At 45.5% G+C, this 21,661-nt stretch overlaps 1 protein-coding gene across 4 annotated transcripts in view; it reads left to right on the top strand.

Annotated features, from left to right (window-relative positions):
• TRAPPC13 (trafficking protein particle complex subunit 13) overlaps positions 1-19,392 on the top strand; it is a 35,862-nt gene extending 16,470 nt beyond the window's left edge. The window contains exons 3-13 of one of the 4 annotated variants that reach the window (XM_073584233.1): positions 42-141; positions 606-690; positions 1,082-1,209; positions 1,312-1,384; positions 1,946-1,990; positions 4,711-4,728; positions 8,636-8,769; positions 8,963-9,161; positions 9,399-9,499; positions 15,962-16,109; positions 17,908-19,392. In XM_073584233.1, the coding sequence (XP_073440334.1) occupies positions 42-141; positions 606-690; positions 1,082-1,209; positions 1,312-1,384; positions 1,946-1,990; positions 4,711-4,728; positions 8,636-8,769; positions 8,963-9,161; positions 9,399-9,499; positions 15,962-16,109; positions 17,908-18,015 (1,139 nt within the window). In that variant the 3' untranslated portion in view covers positions 18,016-19,392. Of the gene's footprint in view, positions 1-41; positions 142-605; positions 691-1,081; positions 1,210-1,311; positions 1,385-1,945; positions 1,991-4,710; positions 4,729-8,635; positions 8,770-8,962; positions 9,162-9,398; positions 9,500-15,958; positions 16,110-17,907 lie in introns of all 4 variants that reach the window. The other 3 variants (XM_073584232.1, XM_073584235.1, XM_073584234.1) reach the window with 3 other exon arrangements.
• Positions 19,393-21,661: the final 2,269 nt, after the last annotated feature.

Raw genomic sequence — 21,661 nt, 5'->3', positions numbered from 1 at the left:
CGTCTGTATTCTGATGATTTTTCTGACCCTTCGGCTCATAGGTGATCTTTTTCATAATCTCATGAAGGAAGATCCTTCCACAGTGAAAGGAGCTGAGATCCTAATGCTGGGGGAAATGCTGACGTTACCGCAGAACTTTGGGTAAAACTTTCTTTTTTTTTTTTTTTTTTTTTCCCCTCATTTTAGTGTCAGACATTTATTAGATATAGATTGAGATTTTAAGAAAACTGATTTGTCATTTTATAATGTAGTTCATTAAATAGACTAAATGCCCACAACACAACCACCGCTCAGTACTACTCCAGGGTTTGTCAGAAGCCCCCAAAAAAGGATTTTGTTTGTTTTTGATAATGTTTGAAATGGACAACTCCTGCCAGGATGGAGCCGGACAGTGACTCCCACGGCTTCATTGCAGTGAATGGCTGGCTCCTTTTGGGTTCCTGTTCAAAAACATTTCTATCATTTTTCTTTGCATAAATCTAATTCAGAATATTTGTTTTAAATTTCTGTCCTGCTTTTAAATGGGAACCGCACCTATATTTTTATATATGGGGTTTTTGGGGCTTCTTATCCTTGTGTCTGATATGATATTCTACTTCTAACAGGAATATTTTTCTGGGTGAAACCTTTTCGAGCTACATCAGTGTACACAATGACAGCAACCAAGCGGTGAAAGACATCCAAGTCAAGGTAAGTCACTCCTGCCCCCATGTGACTAATGAGTTGTGGGCACGGATAGCCAGACATGGAAGATACCGGCTGTATTTAATAGCCTGCATCGGTCTCTGGCTGCAGCTGATAATTTACATGCTGCTGTCAATCACTGACTGCGGCGTTTTAAAGGAATGTACACAATCCGATTTGTCAACACCGCAACAAAAAAATAAGTGCCAAGAATATTGTTATATATTATACATGTTTTACGTGAATCTCTACAAGTGAGTACAGATCCTATTGCCTGGTATTATTCTAGGGGGATCATAGGTTGTAGCTGTGCTGGTAGGAGCCCCCTGTTATATATGAAGCCATGCTATAAATTAGGGAAGTCGCACTGCAGTACGTCACATCTCGTTCCTTACAGGCGGACCTCCAGACGAGCTCACAGAGGTTAAACCTGTCTGCGTCCAGTGCGGTGGTGGCTGAACTCAAACAGGACAGCTGCATAGATGACGTCATCCACCATGAAGTGAAGGAAATAGGCACACACATGTGGGTATAGGGGAGCGGCATGAGGGCAGGTGCCCTGCTCCAAAATGTGTGCTTCAGTGATGTGAGCCACATCGATGCTCTTCTCTGCTCTCCGTGTTTCAGATTAGTGTGTGCCGTCAGCTATACCACACAGACTGGGGAGAAGATGTACTTTAGGAAGTTCTTCAAGTTCCAGGTGAGGCGTCCAAAAATGTCTAATTCTGAATTTGTGGTGTTCAGCTATTTAGCAGCAGCTTAAATTTCGGCTTCTGTTCAACACAGGAGAGTGTTGGACAGAAAGGGGGCTGACCTACTGGATCATTTTGGAAGCTGAGCCAGACCCCCTCTCTATACAACCATTGCAGTAAGGGATTAAAAAAGGGGGTCTGGCTTAGCTATTGAAATGAGTTACTCGGCCTCCTTTATGCCTAGGACTTTGGTAATATATATGCTAATAAACTGGATATCTTTATTCAGAGTGCTGCCAAAGGTGATCATTTTGAAATACACCATCCCTTTAAAGTTTTTCACATGAGTCCTCTTCCTGAAGAAGAAATAAATCTTTTTTTCTGGGCTTTAGTTTGGGAGTCCTCCCTATACAGAGATCTCCAGTGAGGATTCCCCTCCATTTTATGCATATTCCCTATGAGACCCCAGTAGGGATTGTATAAAGCTGTCTACAAGCATGGATGTCCAGGTTCTTGCAGTGATTTGGGAGGAGCGATCACTTTATAACACTTCTTCTGTCTTATCACAGGTTCTTAAACCTCTTGATGTGAAGACCAAATTTTATAATGCAGAGGTGAGTGAGCACCGTATAGTCTGACGTACAATTGTAAGGAGCGGTGACTTTATTGCAGACATTAATGTCATCATCCGCTGAGCAAAACGGATTTCCATGGTCGTACATCGTTGCATAAAATTGCACCAGTATGTTGCCAAATCGATGCATCTAGGGGAGATTAGCTCTGCAATATGGAGTCCAAAAACTGCATGCCTCCTTATGATAGTGGTGGCATCTGGACTTCTTGTAGCAGCCCATAGATATCTATGAATACTGTACGACTCCTCACAACTTGATGCCATGTGCCATGTTTTTTTAATGTGATTTTCAAGTGCAGAATACCAATACATCCAGGATTTAGATACTTGGCACAGGTAATAAAGTACCACGCCATCAATCTGATCATATACCATGTAGGGCTCTATTTATAAAGTGTACGGATCAGCCCCTCTGTGCACCACATACATCGCTGTGGCCATAATATACCAGATCCATCTATATATTACACCCACCTAGTACTGGTATGTGAAATGTGACCACTGTAAGGACCCTCCAGCCCTCGCTCTACCAGCGGGGCTAATCCTATACAAGCTACAGGTGTATGCGCAGTTCTGTGATCTCACTTGTATGCTTTTATGGCTCCTCACTCTGTATATTATGAATGCATGCTTGTCTCTTTACTAATGGAGTAGCATCCTTTACTTTTGCAGCCGGGTATGTAAACCACTAAGTGACTGTTAGTAACATGCTTTTGTATGTAAATGTGGTGGTGGGTTACTACTAATTTAGGTAGTCCAGTGACCATTCTATTTTTGCATTACATAAATGTCTGACAGGTGGCGTCCCACCTCACTAGTCTACGACCTCCCAGCCCCCCCCCCCCAACTGCGAGGTTGAAGAAACCAAGGAGGCCAGTATGGTACCTAGCACTTTGGTCCCTGCTTAGTCAGACAATGATGGTATATCGTGTCAGTATCTGTTCTGATGGGGTGATGTGTTTGGTGGTTACTTAGAGGGAATCTGATGCTGCGCAAACCACAGACAGTGAGAATCAGTCTGGCTGAGTTATTGTAGCTACATGTGTTTTACTCTGAAGCTCTGCTCCATTTCGTAGAGGATAACCCCAGCCGGGGATCACTGGTCCAAGAGGCTGGTCCCACGGTCTGTCTAGGGAAGCTGGACGAGGAGGAGCCGCGAGACCGGCCTCTTCTACTAGTAATCAGCACCACAATGCTGCCGAACAATTTTTATAATTTTTTTTTTTTAAATACCCAATGTTTCAGATGTCCTTTTTTTTTCCACAGAGCGCATACCTATAGTTTATAGGGCTATTCACATGTCTGTGTAGTGGTCCGCACCAAAGCATAGAAAAATGTCCACTTTTTAATCGCAAATCAACTCGCTAATTCAGGTCGATCGGTCTGGGAAAAAAATCAGACTGAACTCTGATGCCGTCTTTGTGCTTTTCCGGTTTTCACTGATCGGAGAAGCTTGAGAAATCGGTCAGGTGTTTTTTTGCATGTGAGAAAACTAATAGTAAAATTTGACATTAATGGAAAAACTGATCCAAAACACTGTTGAAAATCTGTTTATTTGCATATAACAATCACTGACGTGAATGAGGCCTTTATATATACATGGCTGCAATACCAGAGCCGGACTCTGCTCCCTATTGCCTGTGCTTAGGGCATCCGCAATCAGCTGTCAGGTTCCCTTTAATGCTGTGCGTACCATCGCCATTGGGAACAGCCAATGTTTTATTTTATTTTTTTAAATGGGATTTAAATACCTAAATGCCTTATTCATGTTCCCAAATTGTGGGACCTTAAAGAGCTTCTCAGTAAGACAACAAGCCTCCTCATTTGGACTTTTTGGAGATTTTTTTTCTTTCTACTTTACACAGCGAAGATTAATTCTGCTATGTTAGGAGGAAAGGAAAGCCCCATTATTCCTAGGGATGAATCTTTTTTTTTATCAACCTGAAAGTAGTAGAAATATTGATGCTGGATGCCCATATTTTTGAAGCGTTTATCAAGAACTTTTTTTTTTTTTTTTTTTTTTTTTTTTTTTTGCAACTACAGGCCTAAAAAAACTAATAGGCACTTGCTTAACTACTTGACTGTTCTTCCTAGTGGCGGTTCAGAGTTGTCACTGACTGCTCCTGCTGGCAATTCAGCTGCACGATGTCAACAGAGCAGGTCTTCCTCTTCTGCTCTGCTGACAGGGTGTAACTGCTGACATCATGCTTATTGACAGTTGGTTCCCCGCAGTGAGGCAGCGGAGAGCTAGCTGTTTATCAGTATGACGTCAGCAGTCACCCCATCCTCATCGGCGCAGAAGAGAAGCCGCTGCTCTGTCAATGTGATGTCAGCAGAAGCCGCTGAGTGAAACTGCTTGTGTCCGCTCTGTGCTGACGGAGATTGGCGCTGGGCACAACAGGCAGGTAGGTAGCAAAATCCTGCCTATTAATTTTTAGGCCCATAATAAGAAAAACCAAAAAGTCCTGGACAACCATTTCTGTGAATTCTAAATTCACCTTTCGTTCAGAAGAGCTGTAGTCCTGAGATGGTTGTGCACAGGTGGATGCCTTTAGTCATACAGACGGGACACGGTCTAGCTTGTACTAATGCTATGTGACGCCGTACTTTTAATGTTTATTTCGTTCTAGCATTCCTGTTCGTTAACATTTAACCCTCATTTCTTTCTCTAATTTTTTTTTGTTTTATTTCCCCCATTAGAGTGACCTCAGTTCTGTGGTAATTTTTTTTTTTTCATCATTTTATTTAATTCTGAAGCGCTACCTAAATCTGACATTTGTGCCTGTCTAACAAAAATAAATCTCATCCTGAAATTGCCGCTTAATGGAAAAGCAAGGTCACAACCAAATTTATTGCCGTTCGCCAGCAGAGACTAATGCGTTGGGTTATATTTATGTCGTTATTGGATATATTTTTTATGGAGTAGACTTATTAGAAATTGCCCTTGTTCATACTGGCACACACTAGTGTGTTTTTTTTTTTTTGGGGGGGGGGGGTTTTAAGCATTTTTATAACCATATTATGGATGAGCATTTCAGTTCTGACTGGGTTCAATGAACTAAAACCTTTCCAGTTTGTAGGCATCTGTGACCCTGGGAGTTCGAGTCTCCAAACCCACAGTTACCTTGGAACACTCATCCATAGCACGACACAAAATAGTGCCCATACAATGCCCATGTGAAAACGGCCCATGTTTAGAATGACTTCATTCAATCAGAATCAATCGCTAAATCCAAAACTGCATCCGAAGACCTCGGGATTGGTGGCACTGTTTTGTTGGGGACCCTGCTTTTCCATGTTGATGCTTATTGTTAACGCCACTTTTTCAAGCGCCACTAAGCCCTTTCACTTTACGCTGAGAATCGCTTCATTGATATTTACCCCAAATTCGGTTAAACAATTATCAAAGCAATGGATGGTGGGATAGTAAGCAGTGCTTGGCTTCAGATCTGGATATGCCAATTTTAGGAAATAACTGTATCCACTAATCTCATGTAAGAGAGAAAAGCTAAGACTGTTGTGGATTATTACCATGAGGAATGCAACACAAAAAAACACCAGCGTTAATTTGGAGTTGGTTCCCCATCTGCTGTTGTAACCCGACTGCCCCTCTTCTGTTCAAGGCTTTATACTAAATTTTAGAAAATCCTCACAAGCCCGTCTGTGTTGATATTTTTTTGTAGAAAAATAATACGCTCCATAATGAGAGTTCCCACACACTGGTTGCCATGATTTGCAAAATTTGTTGCCTAAACCGTTGTCTATACCAATTGTGACTTATTTTGGGCGACAATCACTCAAAAATTACATGCATCCCAATATTGTGTTGGACATTTTTCAGCCATTGTAACAAGTTTTGTGGTATAAAGTGCAAATACTTAGCCAAATTTATTCACTTTGCCCCAGGCTTCTGTGTTACCGTCAACTCTTTTGGATGTTCTTTTGTATCTGGCCTAAAACCTTTTTCCATGTATACAAATGTATGAAGCTTAATGATTATTGTGGCTGTTCTTAAGACCGCTCGTTCTCTCAGTATAAATAGTTTGCTGATGAACAAGCAAAACTTCTTGTTCATAGGATGAAGCGACCTTTTGTGCACCACAGAAAAATCATCGTTCTCGGCAGCCCATCCTCCTGTATGACAGCACTCGCGCTGCCAAGAGCAACTGCAGCCTATGTGCACAGGACAATCCATTACAGATCGTGCAGTGCGCTTTAAGAGCCGTCTGCCGGTGTGATCCGGTTATTAAACGACCATTGATCGGCATTGGTTTAGTGCCACCGGCTGGTCAATGGACCTTGATGGCATCAAAGGGCTCATGTGTAGTTCCATAGACTTCTGCCCGCTATATTCTAGAGATTGCCTCTGTAAAACATGTGACTTTATATGTCCCTTTCTTTTTTTCATCACTTGCATTTGTGCAGAATTAAAGAAAAAAAATCCTATTTTAAAATTTTGGTTCATTGTACAATGCGTGCATGAGACCTAAATGTGTAGAAAGGTCAACCGCACGTCTACCTCTGCCTGACCGCTGAGCCCAGAGATGAGCTGCAGCAGTCATGCCAACGTATACAGCATGGGACAGCTGGGACCAGAGATGAGCTGCAGCAGCCATGCCAACGTATACAGCATGGGACAGCTGGGCCCAGAGATGAGCTGCAGCAGCCATGCCAACGTATACAGCATGGGACAGCTGGACCCAGAGATGAGCTGCAGCAGTCATGCCAACGTATACAGCATGGGACAGCTGGGCCCGGTGACTGGCTGCAGCAGCCATGCCAACGTATACAGCATGGGACAGCTGGGCCCAGAGAGGAGCTGCAGCAGTCATGCCAACGTATACAGCATGGGACAGCTGGACCCAGTGATTTGGCTGCAGCAGTCATGCCAACGTATACAGCATGGGACAGCTGGGCCCAGAGATGAGCTGCAGCAGTCATGCCAACGTATACGGCATGGGACAGCTGGGCCCAGTGATTTGGCTGCAGCAGTCATGCCAACGTATACAGCATGGGACAGCTGGGTCCAGAGATGAGCTGCAGCAGTCATGCCAACGTATACGGCATGGGACAGCTGGGCCCAGTGATTTGGCTGCAGCAGTCATGCCAACGTATACAGCATGGGACATCTGGGCCCGGTGATTTGGCTGCAGCAGTCATGCCAACGTATACAGCATGGGACAGCTGGGCCCGGTGATTTGGCTGCAGCAGTCATGCCAACGTATACAGCATGGGACAGCTGGGCCCGGTGATTTGGCTGCAGCAGTCATGCCAACGTATACAGCATGGGACAGCTGGGCCCGGTGATTTGGCTGCAGGAGTCATGCCAACGTATACAGCATGGGACAGCTGGGCCCGGTGATTTGGCTGCAGCAGTCATGCCAACGTATACAGCATGGGACAGCTGGACCCAGTGATTTGGCTGCAGCAGTCATGCCAAGTATACAGCATGGGACAGCTGGGCCCAGAGATGAGCTGCAGCAGCCATGCCAACGTATACGGCATGGGACAGCTGGGCCCAGTGATTTGGCTGCAGCAGTCATGCCAACGTATACAGCATGGGACAGCTGGGTCCAGAGATGAGCTGCAGCAGTCATGCCAACGTATACGGCATGGGACAGCTGGGCCCGGTGATTTGGCTGCAGCAGTCATGCCAACGTATACAGCATGGGACAGCTGGGCCCGGTGATTTGGCTGCAGCAGTCATGCCAACGTATACAGCATGGGACAGCTGGGCCCAGTGATTTGGCTGCAGGAGTCATGCCAACGTATACAGCATGGGACAGCTGGGCCCGGTGATTTGGCTGCAGCCGTCATGCCAACGTATACAGCATGGGACAGCTGGGCCCGGTGATTTGGCTGCAGCAGTCATGCCAACGTATACAGCATGGGACAGCTGGGCCCAGTGACTGGCTGCTGCAGTCATGCCAACGTATACAGCATGGGACAGCTGGGCCCAGTGATTGGCTGCAGTGGTCATGCCAACTCATAAGACGCAAGACAGCTGAGCCCAGTAATTGACTGCAGTGGTCACATGCTATGTACAGATTTATGTGCACCTCACACCTATGAACACAGACCAGGGACAAACATAAGTAGTACTTACCTGTTGATGTGAGGCAGACCAAGCCTATGAAAGTAAAGAAAAAAAAGTGAAGAACCCATTTAAAGGTACCTTCAGGAATAATCGTCCATGACGCCCTGACAGATGAAGTCCGGAAAAGCGTAAAGAGGAGCCACACAGCATTCTGACCCTAGTACAGTCCAAACCTTTCTATCCGTCCCTTTTACTACATACGAGTGCATGTTTATAAAACGATACTTATACTTTGGAATTTTCTGGAAATATTAGAAGTTGCTGTTAATCTCTGTTCATGGCTCCCGTTAGAACCTGATCCTATCCCGCATCCATTGCTTGCTCCAATCCACCATATAACTAACTTTGCTTCTGATTCTTGCGTTTGGGATGCCGATTGGAACGTCCATTTTAATTGTGGTAACTTTGATTTTTCAGGCATGACACTAATCACATTCAATAATAGTGACTCTGCTACTGGTATGACCCCCATTATGGCTGACTCTAGTAGGCGAGGGTCTGCTGTCTAACACCGGTTTGGTTTTGCAGACTGATGAAGTATTTCTGGAAGCACAGATTCAGAATATTACCACGTCACCGATGTTCATGGAGAAGGTTTCTCTGGAGCCGTCCATTATGTACAATGTGTCTGAGCTGAACAGCGTGGTCAACAACGGTGAGGGGTAAGGACTGCCACATTCATGCCGTATAATGATCAGAGAATAAACTGTTTTAGTTGGACATTAGGTACTTATTAACATTTAATAAACCCACACGAGATATTTATCAGCTCTCGATAAATAGATATATAGAAATATATTTATTTTTGCCTATTTTTTTTCCACATTCGGACTAATAATAATCTCTGTGATGCAGGTTATCTACGTTTGGATCGAAGACTTACTTGCAGCCTCTGGACACACGGCAGTATTTGTATTGCCTGAAACCTAAGCCTGAGTTTGCTGAGAAAGCCGGTGTCATCAAAGGGGTCACCGTAATCGGCAAGTTGGACATTGTATGGAAAACCAACCTAGGGGAAAGAGGACGACTTCAGACCAGCCAGCTACAGCGAATGGTATAGCGTGGCTCCAGAGCCTAATATCTGGATGACGTTTCACTGTCCTAAAAGTTGCCTAAACTACAGACTAATATAAAGCGTCATAGACAATCCTATCAGAAAACGAAAGCCAGTGATAATTATGTTCTTGTGTGACCTTGCTGAGAGGGATGATATTTCTGTTCCCACTTGTAAGAAACTTTTAGTGTTTACTCACAAAATAATGGAGAAATTGTACTATATTCTCTTCTTCAGGCTCCAGGATATGGTGACGTGAGGCTTTCATTGGAGACCATACCGGATACGGTCAGTCTGGAGGAACCGTTTGATATCACATGTAAAATCACTAACTGCAGGTAAGCCCCCTAACTCTGACAGGCAGCCTGGTTTCAGGTATCATACTTGTATCTTTGCACATATGTTAGACGCCATGTCATCTGTGCCACTCCGCACAACAACAAACCTTTAAATGTAATTTTACTAAGGCCTACAATTGACTGAACAACTACTTGCTAATCATCTGATCTCCTCTTTTCTGAAGCCTAAAAACTTGTCATGGGTTATATCTGTGTGGTGGGATTCTGCCTACATAAGTGTGCTTTTTAGTTTGATATCTATAGTGCAGCTATATGTTTAATATGATTTGAAAGAGGAGTTGGGCTTGAGTCCCCTTCCTCAGCTCTAACATGAGATACCGCTTATTAAAGGTTTTGTACGGCATAAGGGTACAAGTTTGTAGTCACTCTGTGACTGCAGACTTGTGAATACTCACGTCACGCGCACTGTACACTGTTGGCATTCTTTGGCGCCAAGAGCGGCGGGCACGTGACCTTAAATATGCCATTTACATCAATGCTGTCACATGCAGACTAGATGTGCACAGCCTCGCTTAATGCAAGTGTATTCATCGAGGCCAGACATGTCTATCCGGAATGTGCCTGGGAGTATGCAAATCTCATACATGCCAGCTTCCGACACCAGGGAATTCTCACAGACCGCAGTATGTGCGAAGTGAGGATTTACAAGTCTGCAATCGCAGTCTGACAGCAGACTTGTATCCTAAGGCCAGACAAACCCTTTAAGAATGCAGCCATCGTGCATAACATGATTTTGGATGGTGACATATAATTCCACAGTTTGTAGTTATTTCTTCTCGATCATGTGTATGTAATTGTGTGGTTAGATCCCTTTAAGGGCATATCTGGTTTTTGATACGCTATCTGAGAGCAGCATGTTGTAGGGCAGAGACCCTTAAAGCCCCGTAACATTTAGCGATGCACCAGCGATCCCGACCATGATACGACCTGGTCAGGATCGCTGGTGCATCGCTAAATGATCGCTAGTGAGCTGCCAAACAGACGGATCTCACCAGCATTGCAGCAGCGGTCGTACTCACCTGTCAGACGCGGCGAGGGTGACCGTCTTCCACCTGTGTCCATGGCTCACTCGTCGGCGCTAGCAAGAAGCCGACAAAGAGAAATGGACCAGGCCCATCTCGCGCGATCAGCGACAGGAGCCGGTCGCAGGTGAGTATCACATGTAGCGATATCGCTAGTGATATCACTGCTTCGACACAAAATCGGTGACGTTTTAGCAATATCGCTATGTGTAAAGGGCCCTTTATTCCAGCTAAGTTACTCACTTGGCGGTGTTTTCTCCAGTCACCTTCCATGACAGCTACATCGGAGGATGTCTGCCCCGCCCTAATAGGGGACAGGAACACAAAGAGGTTAAATACCCCTCCCCTTCCTGCAACCACCAGTGTTTTCCTGTCCCCTATGGGGCATGAAGAGGTCTACGATGGTGCTGCCGTGGCCGGCGATCGGGAGCACCCCACGTCCAGTACCAGCTGGAGATACCTGTCAGGTGCCAGGCAGCCGAGGTCGGGGACCTTGCTCTCCTCCTCTGCCTGCATGGTGGGACTCTCCCGCCTCTCCTGCGCCTCCTTCGGGGGTAAAGCGAGGTGGTGATGTGCGCGCCGGGGGCCTCCAGATAGCTCCCCGGCTTCCTCCTCCGTGCTGCCGGTTCCTGGGGGCTTACGCTGGCCGGGAGTGGCGTTCCTTCACTTCGGGCTTTACTGGGCCTTCCACTGGGGCGCGCGTCGCTTAGGCGCACGTCACTTCCGGTCTGTCTCTATGCGTTCCACGGGGTAGCGCATGCGCGCCGGGGGGCGCGTTACTCCTGGGGCGTCCTCATTTGGTTCCCCCCATTGGGCCAAAGGGAGGAGGAGGTGCACAAACAACGCTGGGCCTTCGATCTTTCAAGATCCGGGTGAGGATATCACCAGGTAAGACACCTGTCTGACACTGACTGTAGACGGCATGGACGGTGACAAGCCCTCTCTCTCTGCGTTGGCAGAGCCCAGCGTACCCCCTCCTACTGTAAGTAGCATGCGTCGACCCTGGCTATCCAGCATTTATTTCCTAAAATGGCGTAGCATACCTCTCTCTAATATGGGGAGAAAAAGGTCTCTGACCCTAAAAGGACCAGCCACAAGTGTAAAATGTGTGCTGCCAGACTCCCTTGACATACGGGGAAAGCTCTGCCCGTCCTTTACGGAGAGGTCCTTCACGCTGAGCAGCCCTCTCTCCTGGATAGCATCAAATCCCTCATAATGCAGGAGGTTCACTCCTTCGTGGCTCCCTTCTCCCATACCGCCTCCCTCTAGGAAGAGGAAGAAAGCTCCGATAGGATCTGACTCAGGCAAAATTCAGTCCTCGGATTCAGAGGACGCTCGGGAGATTGAGGGTTCCACGTCCACCCCTAAAACCAGGGAACAAAAAAATATCACTTGGTTCCGAGAATATGGGTGAGCTAATCAGTATGGTTAAGAGCACCATAGGGGTGGAGGAGGAAGAAGTTAAATACACGGTACAGGACAAGATGTTGGGCTGAAGCCCAAAGAAGGTGTCCTGTACACGAAAATGTACAGAATCTGATCCTCCATAAAAGTAGGCCTCCCTGAAGAAAAAAAAAAAGCCTATCCCTTTGAGGACTCCTCCCAGCTCAAAGATCCGATGGATCAAGGAAAAAAAAAAAATTTTTTGAGAGCAAGACCAGGCCGGGACAGGACGGAAGACCAGCCTGTAATTCGCAGGTCTCGGGTAATTCTTTAATGCACCGGCTCTTCTAAGCTGAGCGTGACTGCTCTCGTCAGGTCCGGGTAGCCGCAAAAGCGGCCGTCCTTTCTAACTCCTCTAGAGGAGTGCCCTGGTTAAAATCCTAAGGGAGGCGACTTGTCTCCAAATGGTGTGCCATCCCCTTCCAGGGCCACTATGTGTTCAAACCTGTCCTGGATAACATCCTGGACAAGGCTTCGGACAAAAGGATCTCTTCCGGAACATAGAAATCCTAGGAGACGGATTTTTCGTCCTTCCCGTGACCAAACCTCAGTCAGCAGCTATTGTAAGTTGAATTTGCATGCCCTCGTCAGATCACAGCCGCTAAGCAACTTGAGGCTGGGCCAGTATCTGCATGAGAGACTGGCTGGGAATCCCTGGTCCTGTTGACATACTCAGGAAGAGTATAGGGGGGCAAGGGCAGGAACATCCTTGTCCCTAACCATCAACAGACCCCAGATAAGCAATGACGCACGGTTGGGGGTCGTCTCTCGCTCTTTTTTTACCCGCTGGCAGTCCATCTCCACAAATCAGTGGATCCACCATACCATACGAGATGGACTAAAAATTGGGTTCGAGAGTCCTTCCCCGTAATGCTTCGAGGTAACCTTCCTACAGCCTCCACACCTTCACGGCTCCTTACCAAGAGATCTGCTTCGGTAGAACGCGCGGGTGCCAAAGCGGAAGAAGGACACGGCCAATTACGTACGTCCCTTCCTGGTGACAAAGCCATCAGAGAAAAACCGAATCATCATAAACCTGAAGCTATTAAGCGAATTGGTCCGGTACAGGCAATTCAAAATGTGCTTTTACATTCCAGGATCCGCCTGGCCTACGCGGCGACAAATTCCATTGTCCAGAAGGATTCCCCTCCCTGGTCGGGTTAAACCGGCCCTGAGGTGGTGGTTGAACTACCGAAATCTTCAGAAGGGAGTCAGCCGGGTTCAACTTCCCCTGAAATCACTCCGCTCAGATGCCAGCCAACGAGGCTGGGGCGCAGTAGTAGAGAGATCCTATTTTCAGGGGTGATGACTGCCGAGCATCAGCACCTGTTCCTCAAATCTGAGACAACTGAAGGCGGTAGGAAAAGCGCTAAAAAAGTCATCATCGCTAATCCAAAATCGCCACGTCTGCATCTACTCGGACAACATGACCACAGTGGCCTATCTCCATCCAAGAGGGTACGAAATGCGCCAGCCTGAAGGCAATAGCAGCAAGGATCTTCTCCTGGTCAGTGCGTCTGAAAGGATCAGACAACACCCAGGCAGATTTCCTCAGTCGAGAAGATGTTCATCCGGAGGAGTGGCGCCTGGACCAGACGGTATTCTTGTCCCTAGCCTCAAGATGAGGTGGACCTAGTCGCCAACAGGCAAAATGCGAAGACAGGGGTATTCGTCTCCCTCAACCACATGGACGGAGTGCAAGGAATAGATGCCCTTCACCCAATGGTGGGATTCCAACCTCGCATATGCCTGCCCACCCATACCGATGCGGGCAAAAAACATTTCAGGAAATCCGGACGGACAGAGTTCCCACAATACTAATCGCCCCTCTGTGGCCCGGAAGAAGTTGGTACAGTGCCCTACTTGCCATGGCCCAGGAAGGCCCTGGCTTCTACCCCAAAAAGAGCGACCTCCTTCACCCAGGTCCTCTGCTACACCCGGACGTAGGCAAATGGAACCTGGCAGCATTGTTATTGAGGCCGAATTCCTAAGAGCCAAATGGCTCTCGGATAGGGTAATCCAAACCCTTCAGGAAAGCCAAAAATCAATAACCAAGGACATCTATGCCAAGGTCTATGAAAAGGTTTACGCCCTGGTGCTCTCCAGGCACCCCTGATCCCTTCCATCCCAGTGCAGCACAGACCCTAGACGTTTACAAAAGGTCTAGAACAGGGCCTTATCCCCATCACACTAAAGGTATAAATATCAACTCTTAGCACAATTTTTTTTTTTTTTTTTTTTTTTTTTTTTTATCTTGACCTGGCCAGCCACCGCTGGATCAAACGATTTTATGGCTTCGGCAGCCAGGATTCGGGACCTCAACACCGTGCTTAACACCCTAACCTAAGATCTTTTTGAGCCTCTAGATTCCATGACCATGAAAACCTAATCTTTTAACCATCCTCTTAGTCGCAATTACTGCGGCTAGACGTATAGGAGAATTGCAGACCCTGTCAATTCAAGAAGCTTACCTTGCAATCATTACAGATAATATTATCTTGAGATTAGATCACTCCTTTCTACTTTAAACTTTCATAGGGATCAGGACATTATACTGTCCTCATTCGGCCCAAGCTCTTCCAACCCTAAGGAAGAGACCTTCCACACTCTCGACATTTGCAGAGTGGTCCTGTCTACCGACAATAGAGTGAAGCCTAGCGGATTCACCAGAATTTATTCATCCAGTTCTCAGGACGAAATAAGGGCAAGAAGGCATCAAAGAACACGATCGCGAATTGGATTACACAATCTGCCTGACCTACGCATCACAGGAGCTGGCTCCACCCGCCTCACTGAGGGCACATTCTACCCATGCGATAGCAACATCATGGGCAGAAAGAGGAATGCTTCGTCAGAGTGGATATGCAGAACCGCCACCTGGTCGTCCATCCACATGTTCACCAGGCGTTACAGGCTAAATTTCAATGGGGATTTAACATTTGGCAGACGAGTGCTGCAGTTCACCAGGCGTTACAGGCTAAATTTCAATGGGGATTTAACATTTGGCAGACGAGTGCTGCAGGCCGTGATTCCCCCCCCCCCCCCGAGAAATTGCTATTACTCCGATGTAGCTGTCGTGGAAGTTGACGAGAGAAGATAGAATTAGACTTACCGGTAATTTAGTTTCTAGGAACCTTCCACGACAGCACTAATTTCCCACCCTATCTGATATTCTTATTGGATGATTCCTGCACTTTGGCGGTAACTATTCATACTGGTGTCCAGGAAAATACTGATGGTTGCAGGAAGGGGAGGGGTATTTAACCTCTTTGTGTTCCTGTCCCCTATTAGGGCGGGGAAGACATCCTCCGATGTAGCTGTTGTGGAAAGTTCCTAGAAACCGAATTACCGGTAAGTCTAATTCTATTTTTTTTTTTTTGTTTGTTATTTTTACTAAAAACAGCGTTTTTTTTATCAGCAGGAGATTATCACTAGTGGGATTAGGTGTCTTGTGCCTCCTAGTCAACTGCTTTGTATAACCTCCCACCACCCCTAATCAGCAGCTTTCTGATAATATACAGTGTGCACATTAAGCTGCCAATCAGTGGTGTGGGCAGGTTATACACCGCTCAGCATTCTGAGCTATGCTAGATCTGCAGCTGAGAAAACTGATTGTAGCAAAATGTTGCAGACCAGCAAGTGACACATTGCTGGAATCAGGCTCTCAGCCCCTACATCATGCTCTTAGATTACATAGCAAAAACCTGGTGGCAGATTCCCTTTAAAGAGTAAATCGTTTGTAGCTTTTTACAGTTTGCTCTTATACCTTGGCCTCCAAGTTGGCCATGTGCTTGAGTATGGCCATGTAGCTTTGCAACAATCCAATTTACTTGATTGGCACTGAACAGCAATCCTATACACAGCCCACGGACAGGCGTGGCACCGCTGCCAGAAGTGATCAGACATGTGCTTCATGCTGAACCATAGTGCCATGACACCTTGGTAAGTGACTGTCCTTCTCCATCCCCTCTAGCAGTGAGAGGACGATGGACCTGATTCTGGAAATGTGCAACACAAACTCCATCCACTGGTGCGGCGTATCAGGAAGAGAGCTCGGAAAACTCCACCCCAGCTCGTTCATGTTTCTAACGCTGACCTTGCTGTCATCGGTGCAAGGATTACAGGTGAGGACTGTGAAAAGAGCGGCCACGATAAAGCTTTGCAGGCTTCTAGCTAGATGGGTAGGAAAAACCATTACACTTGCCAAAGCTATAAAATACAGCTCAGATCTAAAAGCTTAATTTTGAGAAAACGCCACTATTTAACCCTTTTGCAGTCAATTACTAAAAGTACAGAGCGCCCTAGTGCTGATTAATAAGACATACACTTAATGGAGCATAGTATTGGGACACTACACATTACACCTACGGGACCTATGATGACCTACCTTTCTATTATAAGCAGTTGCTCCCCACTTTGCAGCTATAATATCTTCCACTTTTCTGGGAAGACTTTCTACAAGACTGTGCAGCCAGTGAATTTCATCCTCCCCAAATTCCCCCAATCCAAGCCTTACAGATCTTTCTTTGTGCACCCCAAAAAAAAGGCCTTCCACAAACTCTTCCCACAAAGTTGGAAGCTAAAATGGTCCATAATGTCTTGTGAGCTGAAGCATTAAGATTGATTTCCCTTCAGTGGAACTAGGGAGGTAAAGGGTGACCCCTAAAAAACAAGCCCCCATAGCATTATTCTGCCTCCACCAGACTTTACAGATGGCACAGTGTAGTGAGGCCTGGTACCTTCTCCTGGCATTCGCCAAACATTTCTCGATCAGACTTTCACAGAACAAATTTCCACAGATAGTGAAGCACACACAGAGCCCATTTCCAGTCCATTGCACCAGAGTCCAGTGGAGCCTGCATGCTTTACACCACTACGTATGACACTTGTGCTTGGTGATGTAAGTCTTGCATGCAGTTGCTCGGCCATGGAAACCTGGGTCATGTAGCTCCTGACACATTGTAATGCCAGAGGAAGTCTGGACTCCACAGTAATGGAGTAAGAACTTGGTGACATTTATACACTTGGCATTTGAGCACTCAGTGACCCTGCTTTGTAATATGGTTGCTGTGGTTCCTAAAAGCTTCTATTTTTCAGCAATACTACTCTGGTGATGGTGGAATATTTAGGAGGGACAAAATTTAATGACCTGACTTGTTACACTGGAGAACTGTCACAAATGTTAGTAAAGTCAGACTGCACAGGAGGGGCCAGATACTATATACCAGGGACTGAATGAAAAACCTAAATTCAGTGATGGAGGTGTGTGTCCGACTACTTCTGTCTTTATAGTTTATGTATGTATGAGTTTACAGATGCTTGAGTATTTTTCTATAGCAGCATATAGCTATTTTCATAGCTTAAAAATAGTCTCCGCACAGAATGACTGTTCAAACCAAGTACTGGTGCACCCTTGGTGTGGCCAAACATTTCATTTCACCTTTCAGCCTACTTGTTTTCCATCTATCTTGCTCTCTCTGCCTTTTTTGATTGACAGCTGTGACTTTATACAGGTAGCGAAAGGCAAAGATAGATGGGAAAACAAGTAGGTTGGGAACGTGCACTTATGTTTGGCCGCACCGAGCGCCTGTACTTGGTTTGAACAGTCATTCTGTGCTGACAGACTCCTCGCTTTAAGGCTCTGCTCACGTTAACGGCATGGCTCTATGTCCTAATGACATCATGACTGCGCTACTGGACGCTTTACGGAATAGAATACAGACTGACAAATCCTGGTTGATCCATGAGGCTTCCATCGGGCTCCCGAGATTTTTGATAAGGGATAGTGCGCTTTTCTTGACCTAACAATAGTATGTACCAATATCACCCAGTGTGAACCTACCCTAGAGGTTAGAAATCCCCTAAATAAAATCTGTTGTTCACCATAGCACGTTCTCTTCTGCATCTGCTTTATCTCACCAGAGCGTTTCTGGCCTGCGGCTGACTGACACGTTTCTGAAGAGGACCTACGAGTACGACGATATCGCACAAGTCTGCGTAGTGTCTTCAACCATCCAGGCTGAAAGATGATTCATTGAGACTTTTTTTTTTTTTTCGTTCCTAACTTGGAAGACCAATGTTTCCAAATTCACAAACTGAGCGAGCCTGGATTGTACCGTCCCAAATATGAGGCCCGTTTTATTTAGCGTTTTCCGCAGTCGGTTCCATTTTTATTTTTAAAATGAAATATTGTGTCGTCTTGCACTGTATTTTATCTCACGTTCCAGGAAATAAAGTGTACATATCCATTTATTTATTTTATATGACTGGGCAACCTAAAAAATAAATATTTGGTGATCCCATATTTTGGCACCAGGTATATCACTGGGGTCGGTTGGTGGTCACGCGATAATTTTATGCTGTATAGTTACATTTATTATGGTCTACTTGTAAAATTGAACAATGTTTTTCTTTTTCTTTTTTTTTATCCATTTCACATTGTAAATACTTAGAAAAGATCTATGGGTTTTTTTAAATATAAAAATAAATGCAATTTTTGGCAATTGTCTTTGTCAGAATTGCAGCCCCCCATCCCTTCTGTAATACTCCTATTCAGTGAAGTGTTTAATATTAGGATAAAAATGGTCTGGTTTTTTTCTTTTTGCCCCTCTCCAAAAATCATTCTACAGCTGTCCTTGGTCTGTATTGGGTATTGCAGCTCAGCCCCATTCACCTGAATATTCACTTAAAGGGAACCTGTTGTGTAGTACATGGGCGGTCCTACTCAGTGATTGACAGCGATCTGTGTGCAGTCATACGGGGAGGACTGTCAGTCACTGAGTAGGGACCGCCCACTGGACTCGTATTCATACAAAAACTAGGGATTTCAATGAATAAAATGAAAATTTAACCAAAACTTTAGGCAAAAAAAGTACCTTCTTCTGATCCGCTCCTCCAGCTCTATAACATCCCGCCTGCAGATCCGATGCCGTTTTCAGCTAAACAGGTTCCCGTTGTGTAGGGAAAATCTCACGGCTATCAGCAAACAAAACATATGAGCAGATGTGGCGCTTCTTTTGGAATGAAAAGCGAGACCTACTTTTATAGACCTGAAAAACACTATAAAACTAGACTGATCTGCAATACCAGACCCAGCCAGTGGACAGCTGTGGCGCCGTTTCAGGAAAAACAAATATTCTATGGAAGAAAAAAGTTGTCACTGCGACTGCAATGCTTTTCTCTTTACCCATTTTATTTACATTTACTGGAAAGTATTGGTTATTTCATTATTTTAGCTGAGCTTCCAATATTTCACATCAAACGCGCCCACTTAATTCTGAATACCAATGCCTGTTGTGGACCAGTTATTGTATTGTCAGGGCAAGAAACTATTTATCCCTCCAAGCTAAAGAATATGTAAGTACTGTATGTTATTTTTATCTGTAAATAAAGGATTCAAATAATCAATTTTCTTACAATTTATTGGGTTTGTGTCGATTCAGACTGTTTGCATTCCAAGAAGCAGTTAAACAAATGTTTTTTTATTTCTTTTCTTTTTTTTTTTTTTTCTTTTCAATATTGTTAGTAGAAAATTATAACAAAATAGAAAAGTCAAGAAGAGATCCTAAGGGTAGAGGAAGAGATGAGCAAGGGTTACGAATCTACCCAGATTCAGGTATTTACAATATATGGTGTCTTCATCACGACAAAAGGATTGAAGAGTACTCTGGGGAATCTCTGAATAAAATCCATCCTTGCCAAGTACGGGAAAAGTTGTCTGAGCTAATTTTATTATGAGCAGAGTCTCTTTCCATTCTGCACAAAAAATCCATTTCAAGAGAACATCCTTGGATAGATGGAGAGATTCTAGAATGCCAGTGCCTGGGAATGATTGTTCTAGTGCTGGATAAACAATGTCTCAGCAATCCTCTTGATAGATTTAAAAGACCCTGGCATCATAGAAAGAAGTCCGAACTGGGGAGTTCTAGATAATTATTCCCCTGTAATGTGTTCATGAACATCAAAGACTTTGCTCCAGAGGCCACTTATTTGGGGGCATTCCCACCAGATATGAAGCATAGTGCCTTCAGCATTTTCAGACAGAGGAAAATAACTTACGAAGATCCGCTGGGCAACGATGCCATCTAGTCATAATTTTGTAATTTTACTTTTTTTCTTGAGCTTTGCAAGCCAATGGAAGTCTGTGTGTGCAAAAGAAAGCTTTTTTCCATTTCTCCTCTGAGAAGGTCATCCCAAGCTCTCTCCCACTCTTTCTTGAACCATAGGAGCTCTGTATTAGTCTAAGATGACAATATATAATATATTTGGGCGATCGTTTGCCTGGGTGCAACTTCTCCAATCAGCAATGAATCAAACTGAGGACGGCTGAAGGGAATCAATGAATGAACGGAACTGGAGCTATGGTTCCCCTCTTATTTTAAATTGTTCCAATAAAAGATGATTTTATTTTACCTGAGTGGATGTGCTTGAACCACCCTTTCATCTCTTCAATTTTGGCTGAAGTCACCAGCAAGTTACGGCACCCACCAGCTTTATTTGTTCAACGATTGCTATGTTTTCACAGCATCTCAATCTCCTGCACTCCTTCCCTACCTACCTCCCTACTTACTAGCCATGGGGATAGTCTGCTGCCACCAGGAGGCTGATGCTATTACATTCTAAATAAAATTGTCTCTTCCCTAGCAGACTGTACCTTGCCTGCTAGCCTCAGGCTTCCTTAGTTTTGTGCAGTGTCAGATGCAGGCATTAACCGTTTTTTTTTTTGTTTTGTTTTTTTTAACCTAGATCATGTTCAGGGTAACTGTGTAATTGTGCTTTGTTTCACCCACGCTGATGGAGAGTACAGGCTGTAATTCTGCAGTCTGTATCCTCTTGCATCAGTATGGCCGGACCAGAGTACCTTGACACTGTCAGTGGTCAGATACTGGGACAACAGTCCCTAAGTCAGCTAGCTCCTGCTTGTCCACCCCCACATTGTGCATGTGTTGCAAGGAGCAGAAGATTGGATTTTGGGGCAGGTGAAAATAGCCCTGTTGTAACTCTGTGTGACCCCTCATCCCCACCTCCACTACACTCTTGCTCACTTTTTTCCCCTTCGCTCCCTGTTTCTTAGGGTAGTTTGGGAGTGTGTTTTGGATGAGGTGCTCGGGCCTGTGATGCCCGGATGACGGGTCCTGTCAGCGGCCTGGAGTTGCGCAGCGCTGCCGTGGGTGGTAGGAAATTTGCTGCTCTGAAGCCTGCCATTTCGGTCCTCCCTGCTTATCTTCAGGGATTGCCCTGTACTCTTGTCTATGCTGGCATCTTGCGATTACCTGTGTCAGGTGGGTTGGACTGCGTGGCGGCTGTTGCTTGGCAGCGGTGCCTCTGCTCTGGTGTGGCGGCTCTGTACATCTGGCATCGCTGCTGCCGTGCTGTAGTTAATACTTGGTCACGCTGCTGGCCATTCAGATTCTCTGGTGTGCTGTGGCCAATCAGTGCAGCTACTGAGCCTGGCCAAATCTTTGCTTCCCAGCAACATTATATCACAGCGCAATATTTTGAATATGGCGCCTGTGTGGGATCCTCACTCGTGCCTTCCCATTTCTAGCACCGGGGCGCAATAGACCCCAGTGACCCAAGGGTGCTCTTCTGGGACAGCGGTCAGGGTAGGCTGTTGACATCTGGAGACTGATATTTGGTTCTTCTCATCCACTTTTCTTAAAGCACTGCTGTTGTT

This window comes from Dendrobates tinctorius, unplaced genomic scaffold (genome assembly GCF_039654945.1).
Source record: "Dendrobates tinctorius isolate UK_male_01 unplaced genomic scaffold, ASM3965494v1 ptg000083l, whole genome shotgun sequence".
NCBI lineage: Eukaryota > Metazoa > Chordata > Amphibia > Anura > Dendrobatidae > Dendrobates > Dendrobates tinctorius.
The sequence above is the reverse complement of the archived record's forward strand: the minus strand, read 5'-3'. Positions and strand labels throughout refer to the sequence as shown.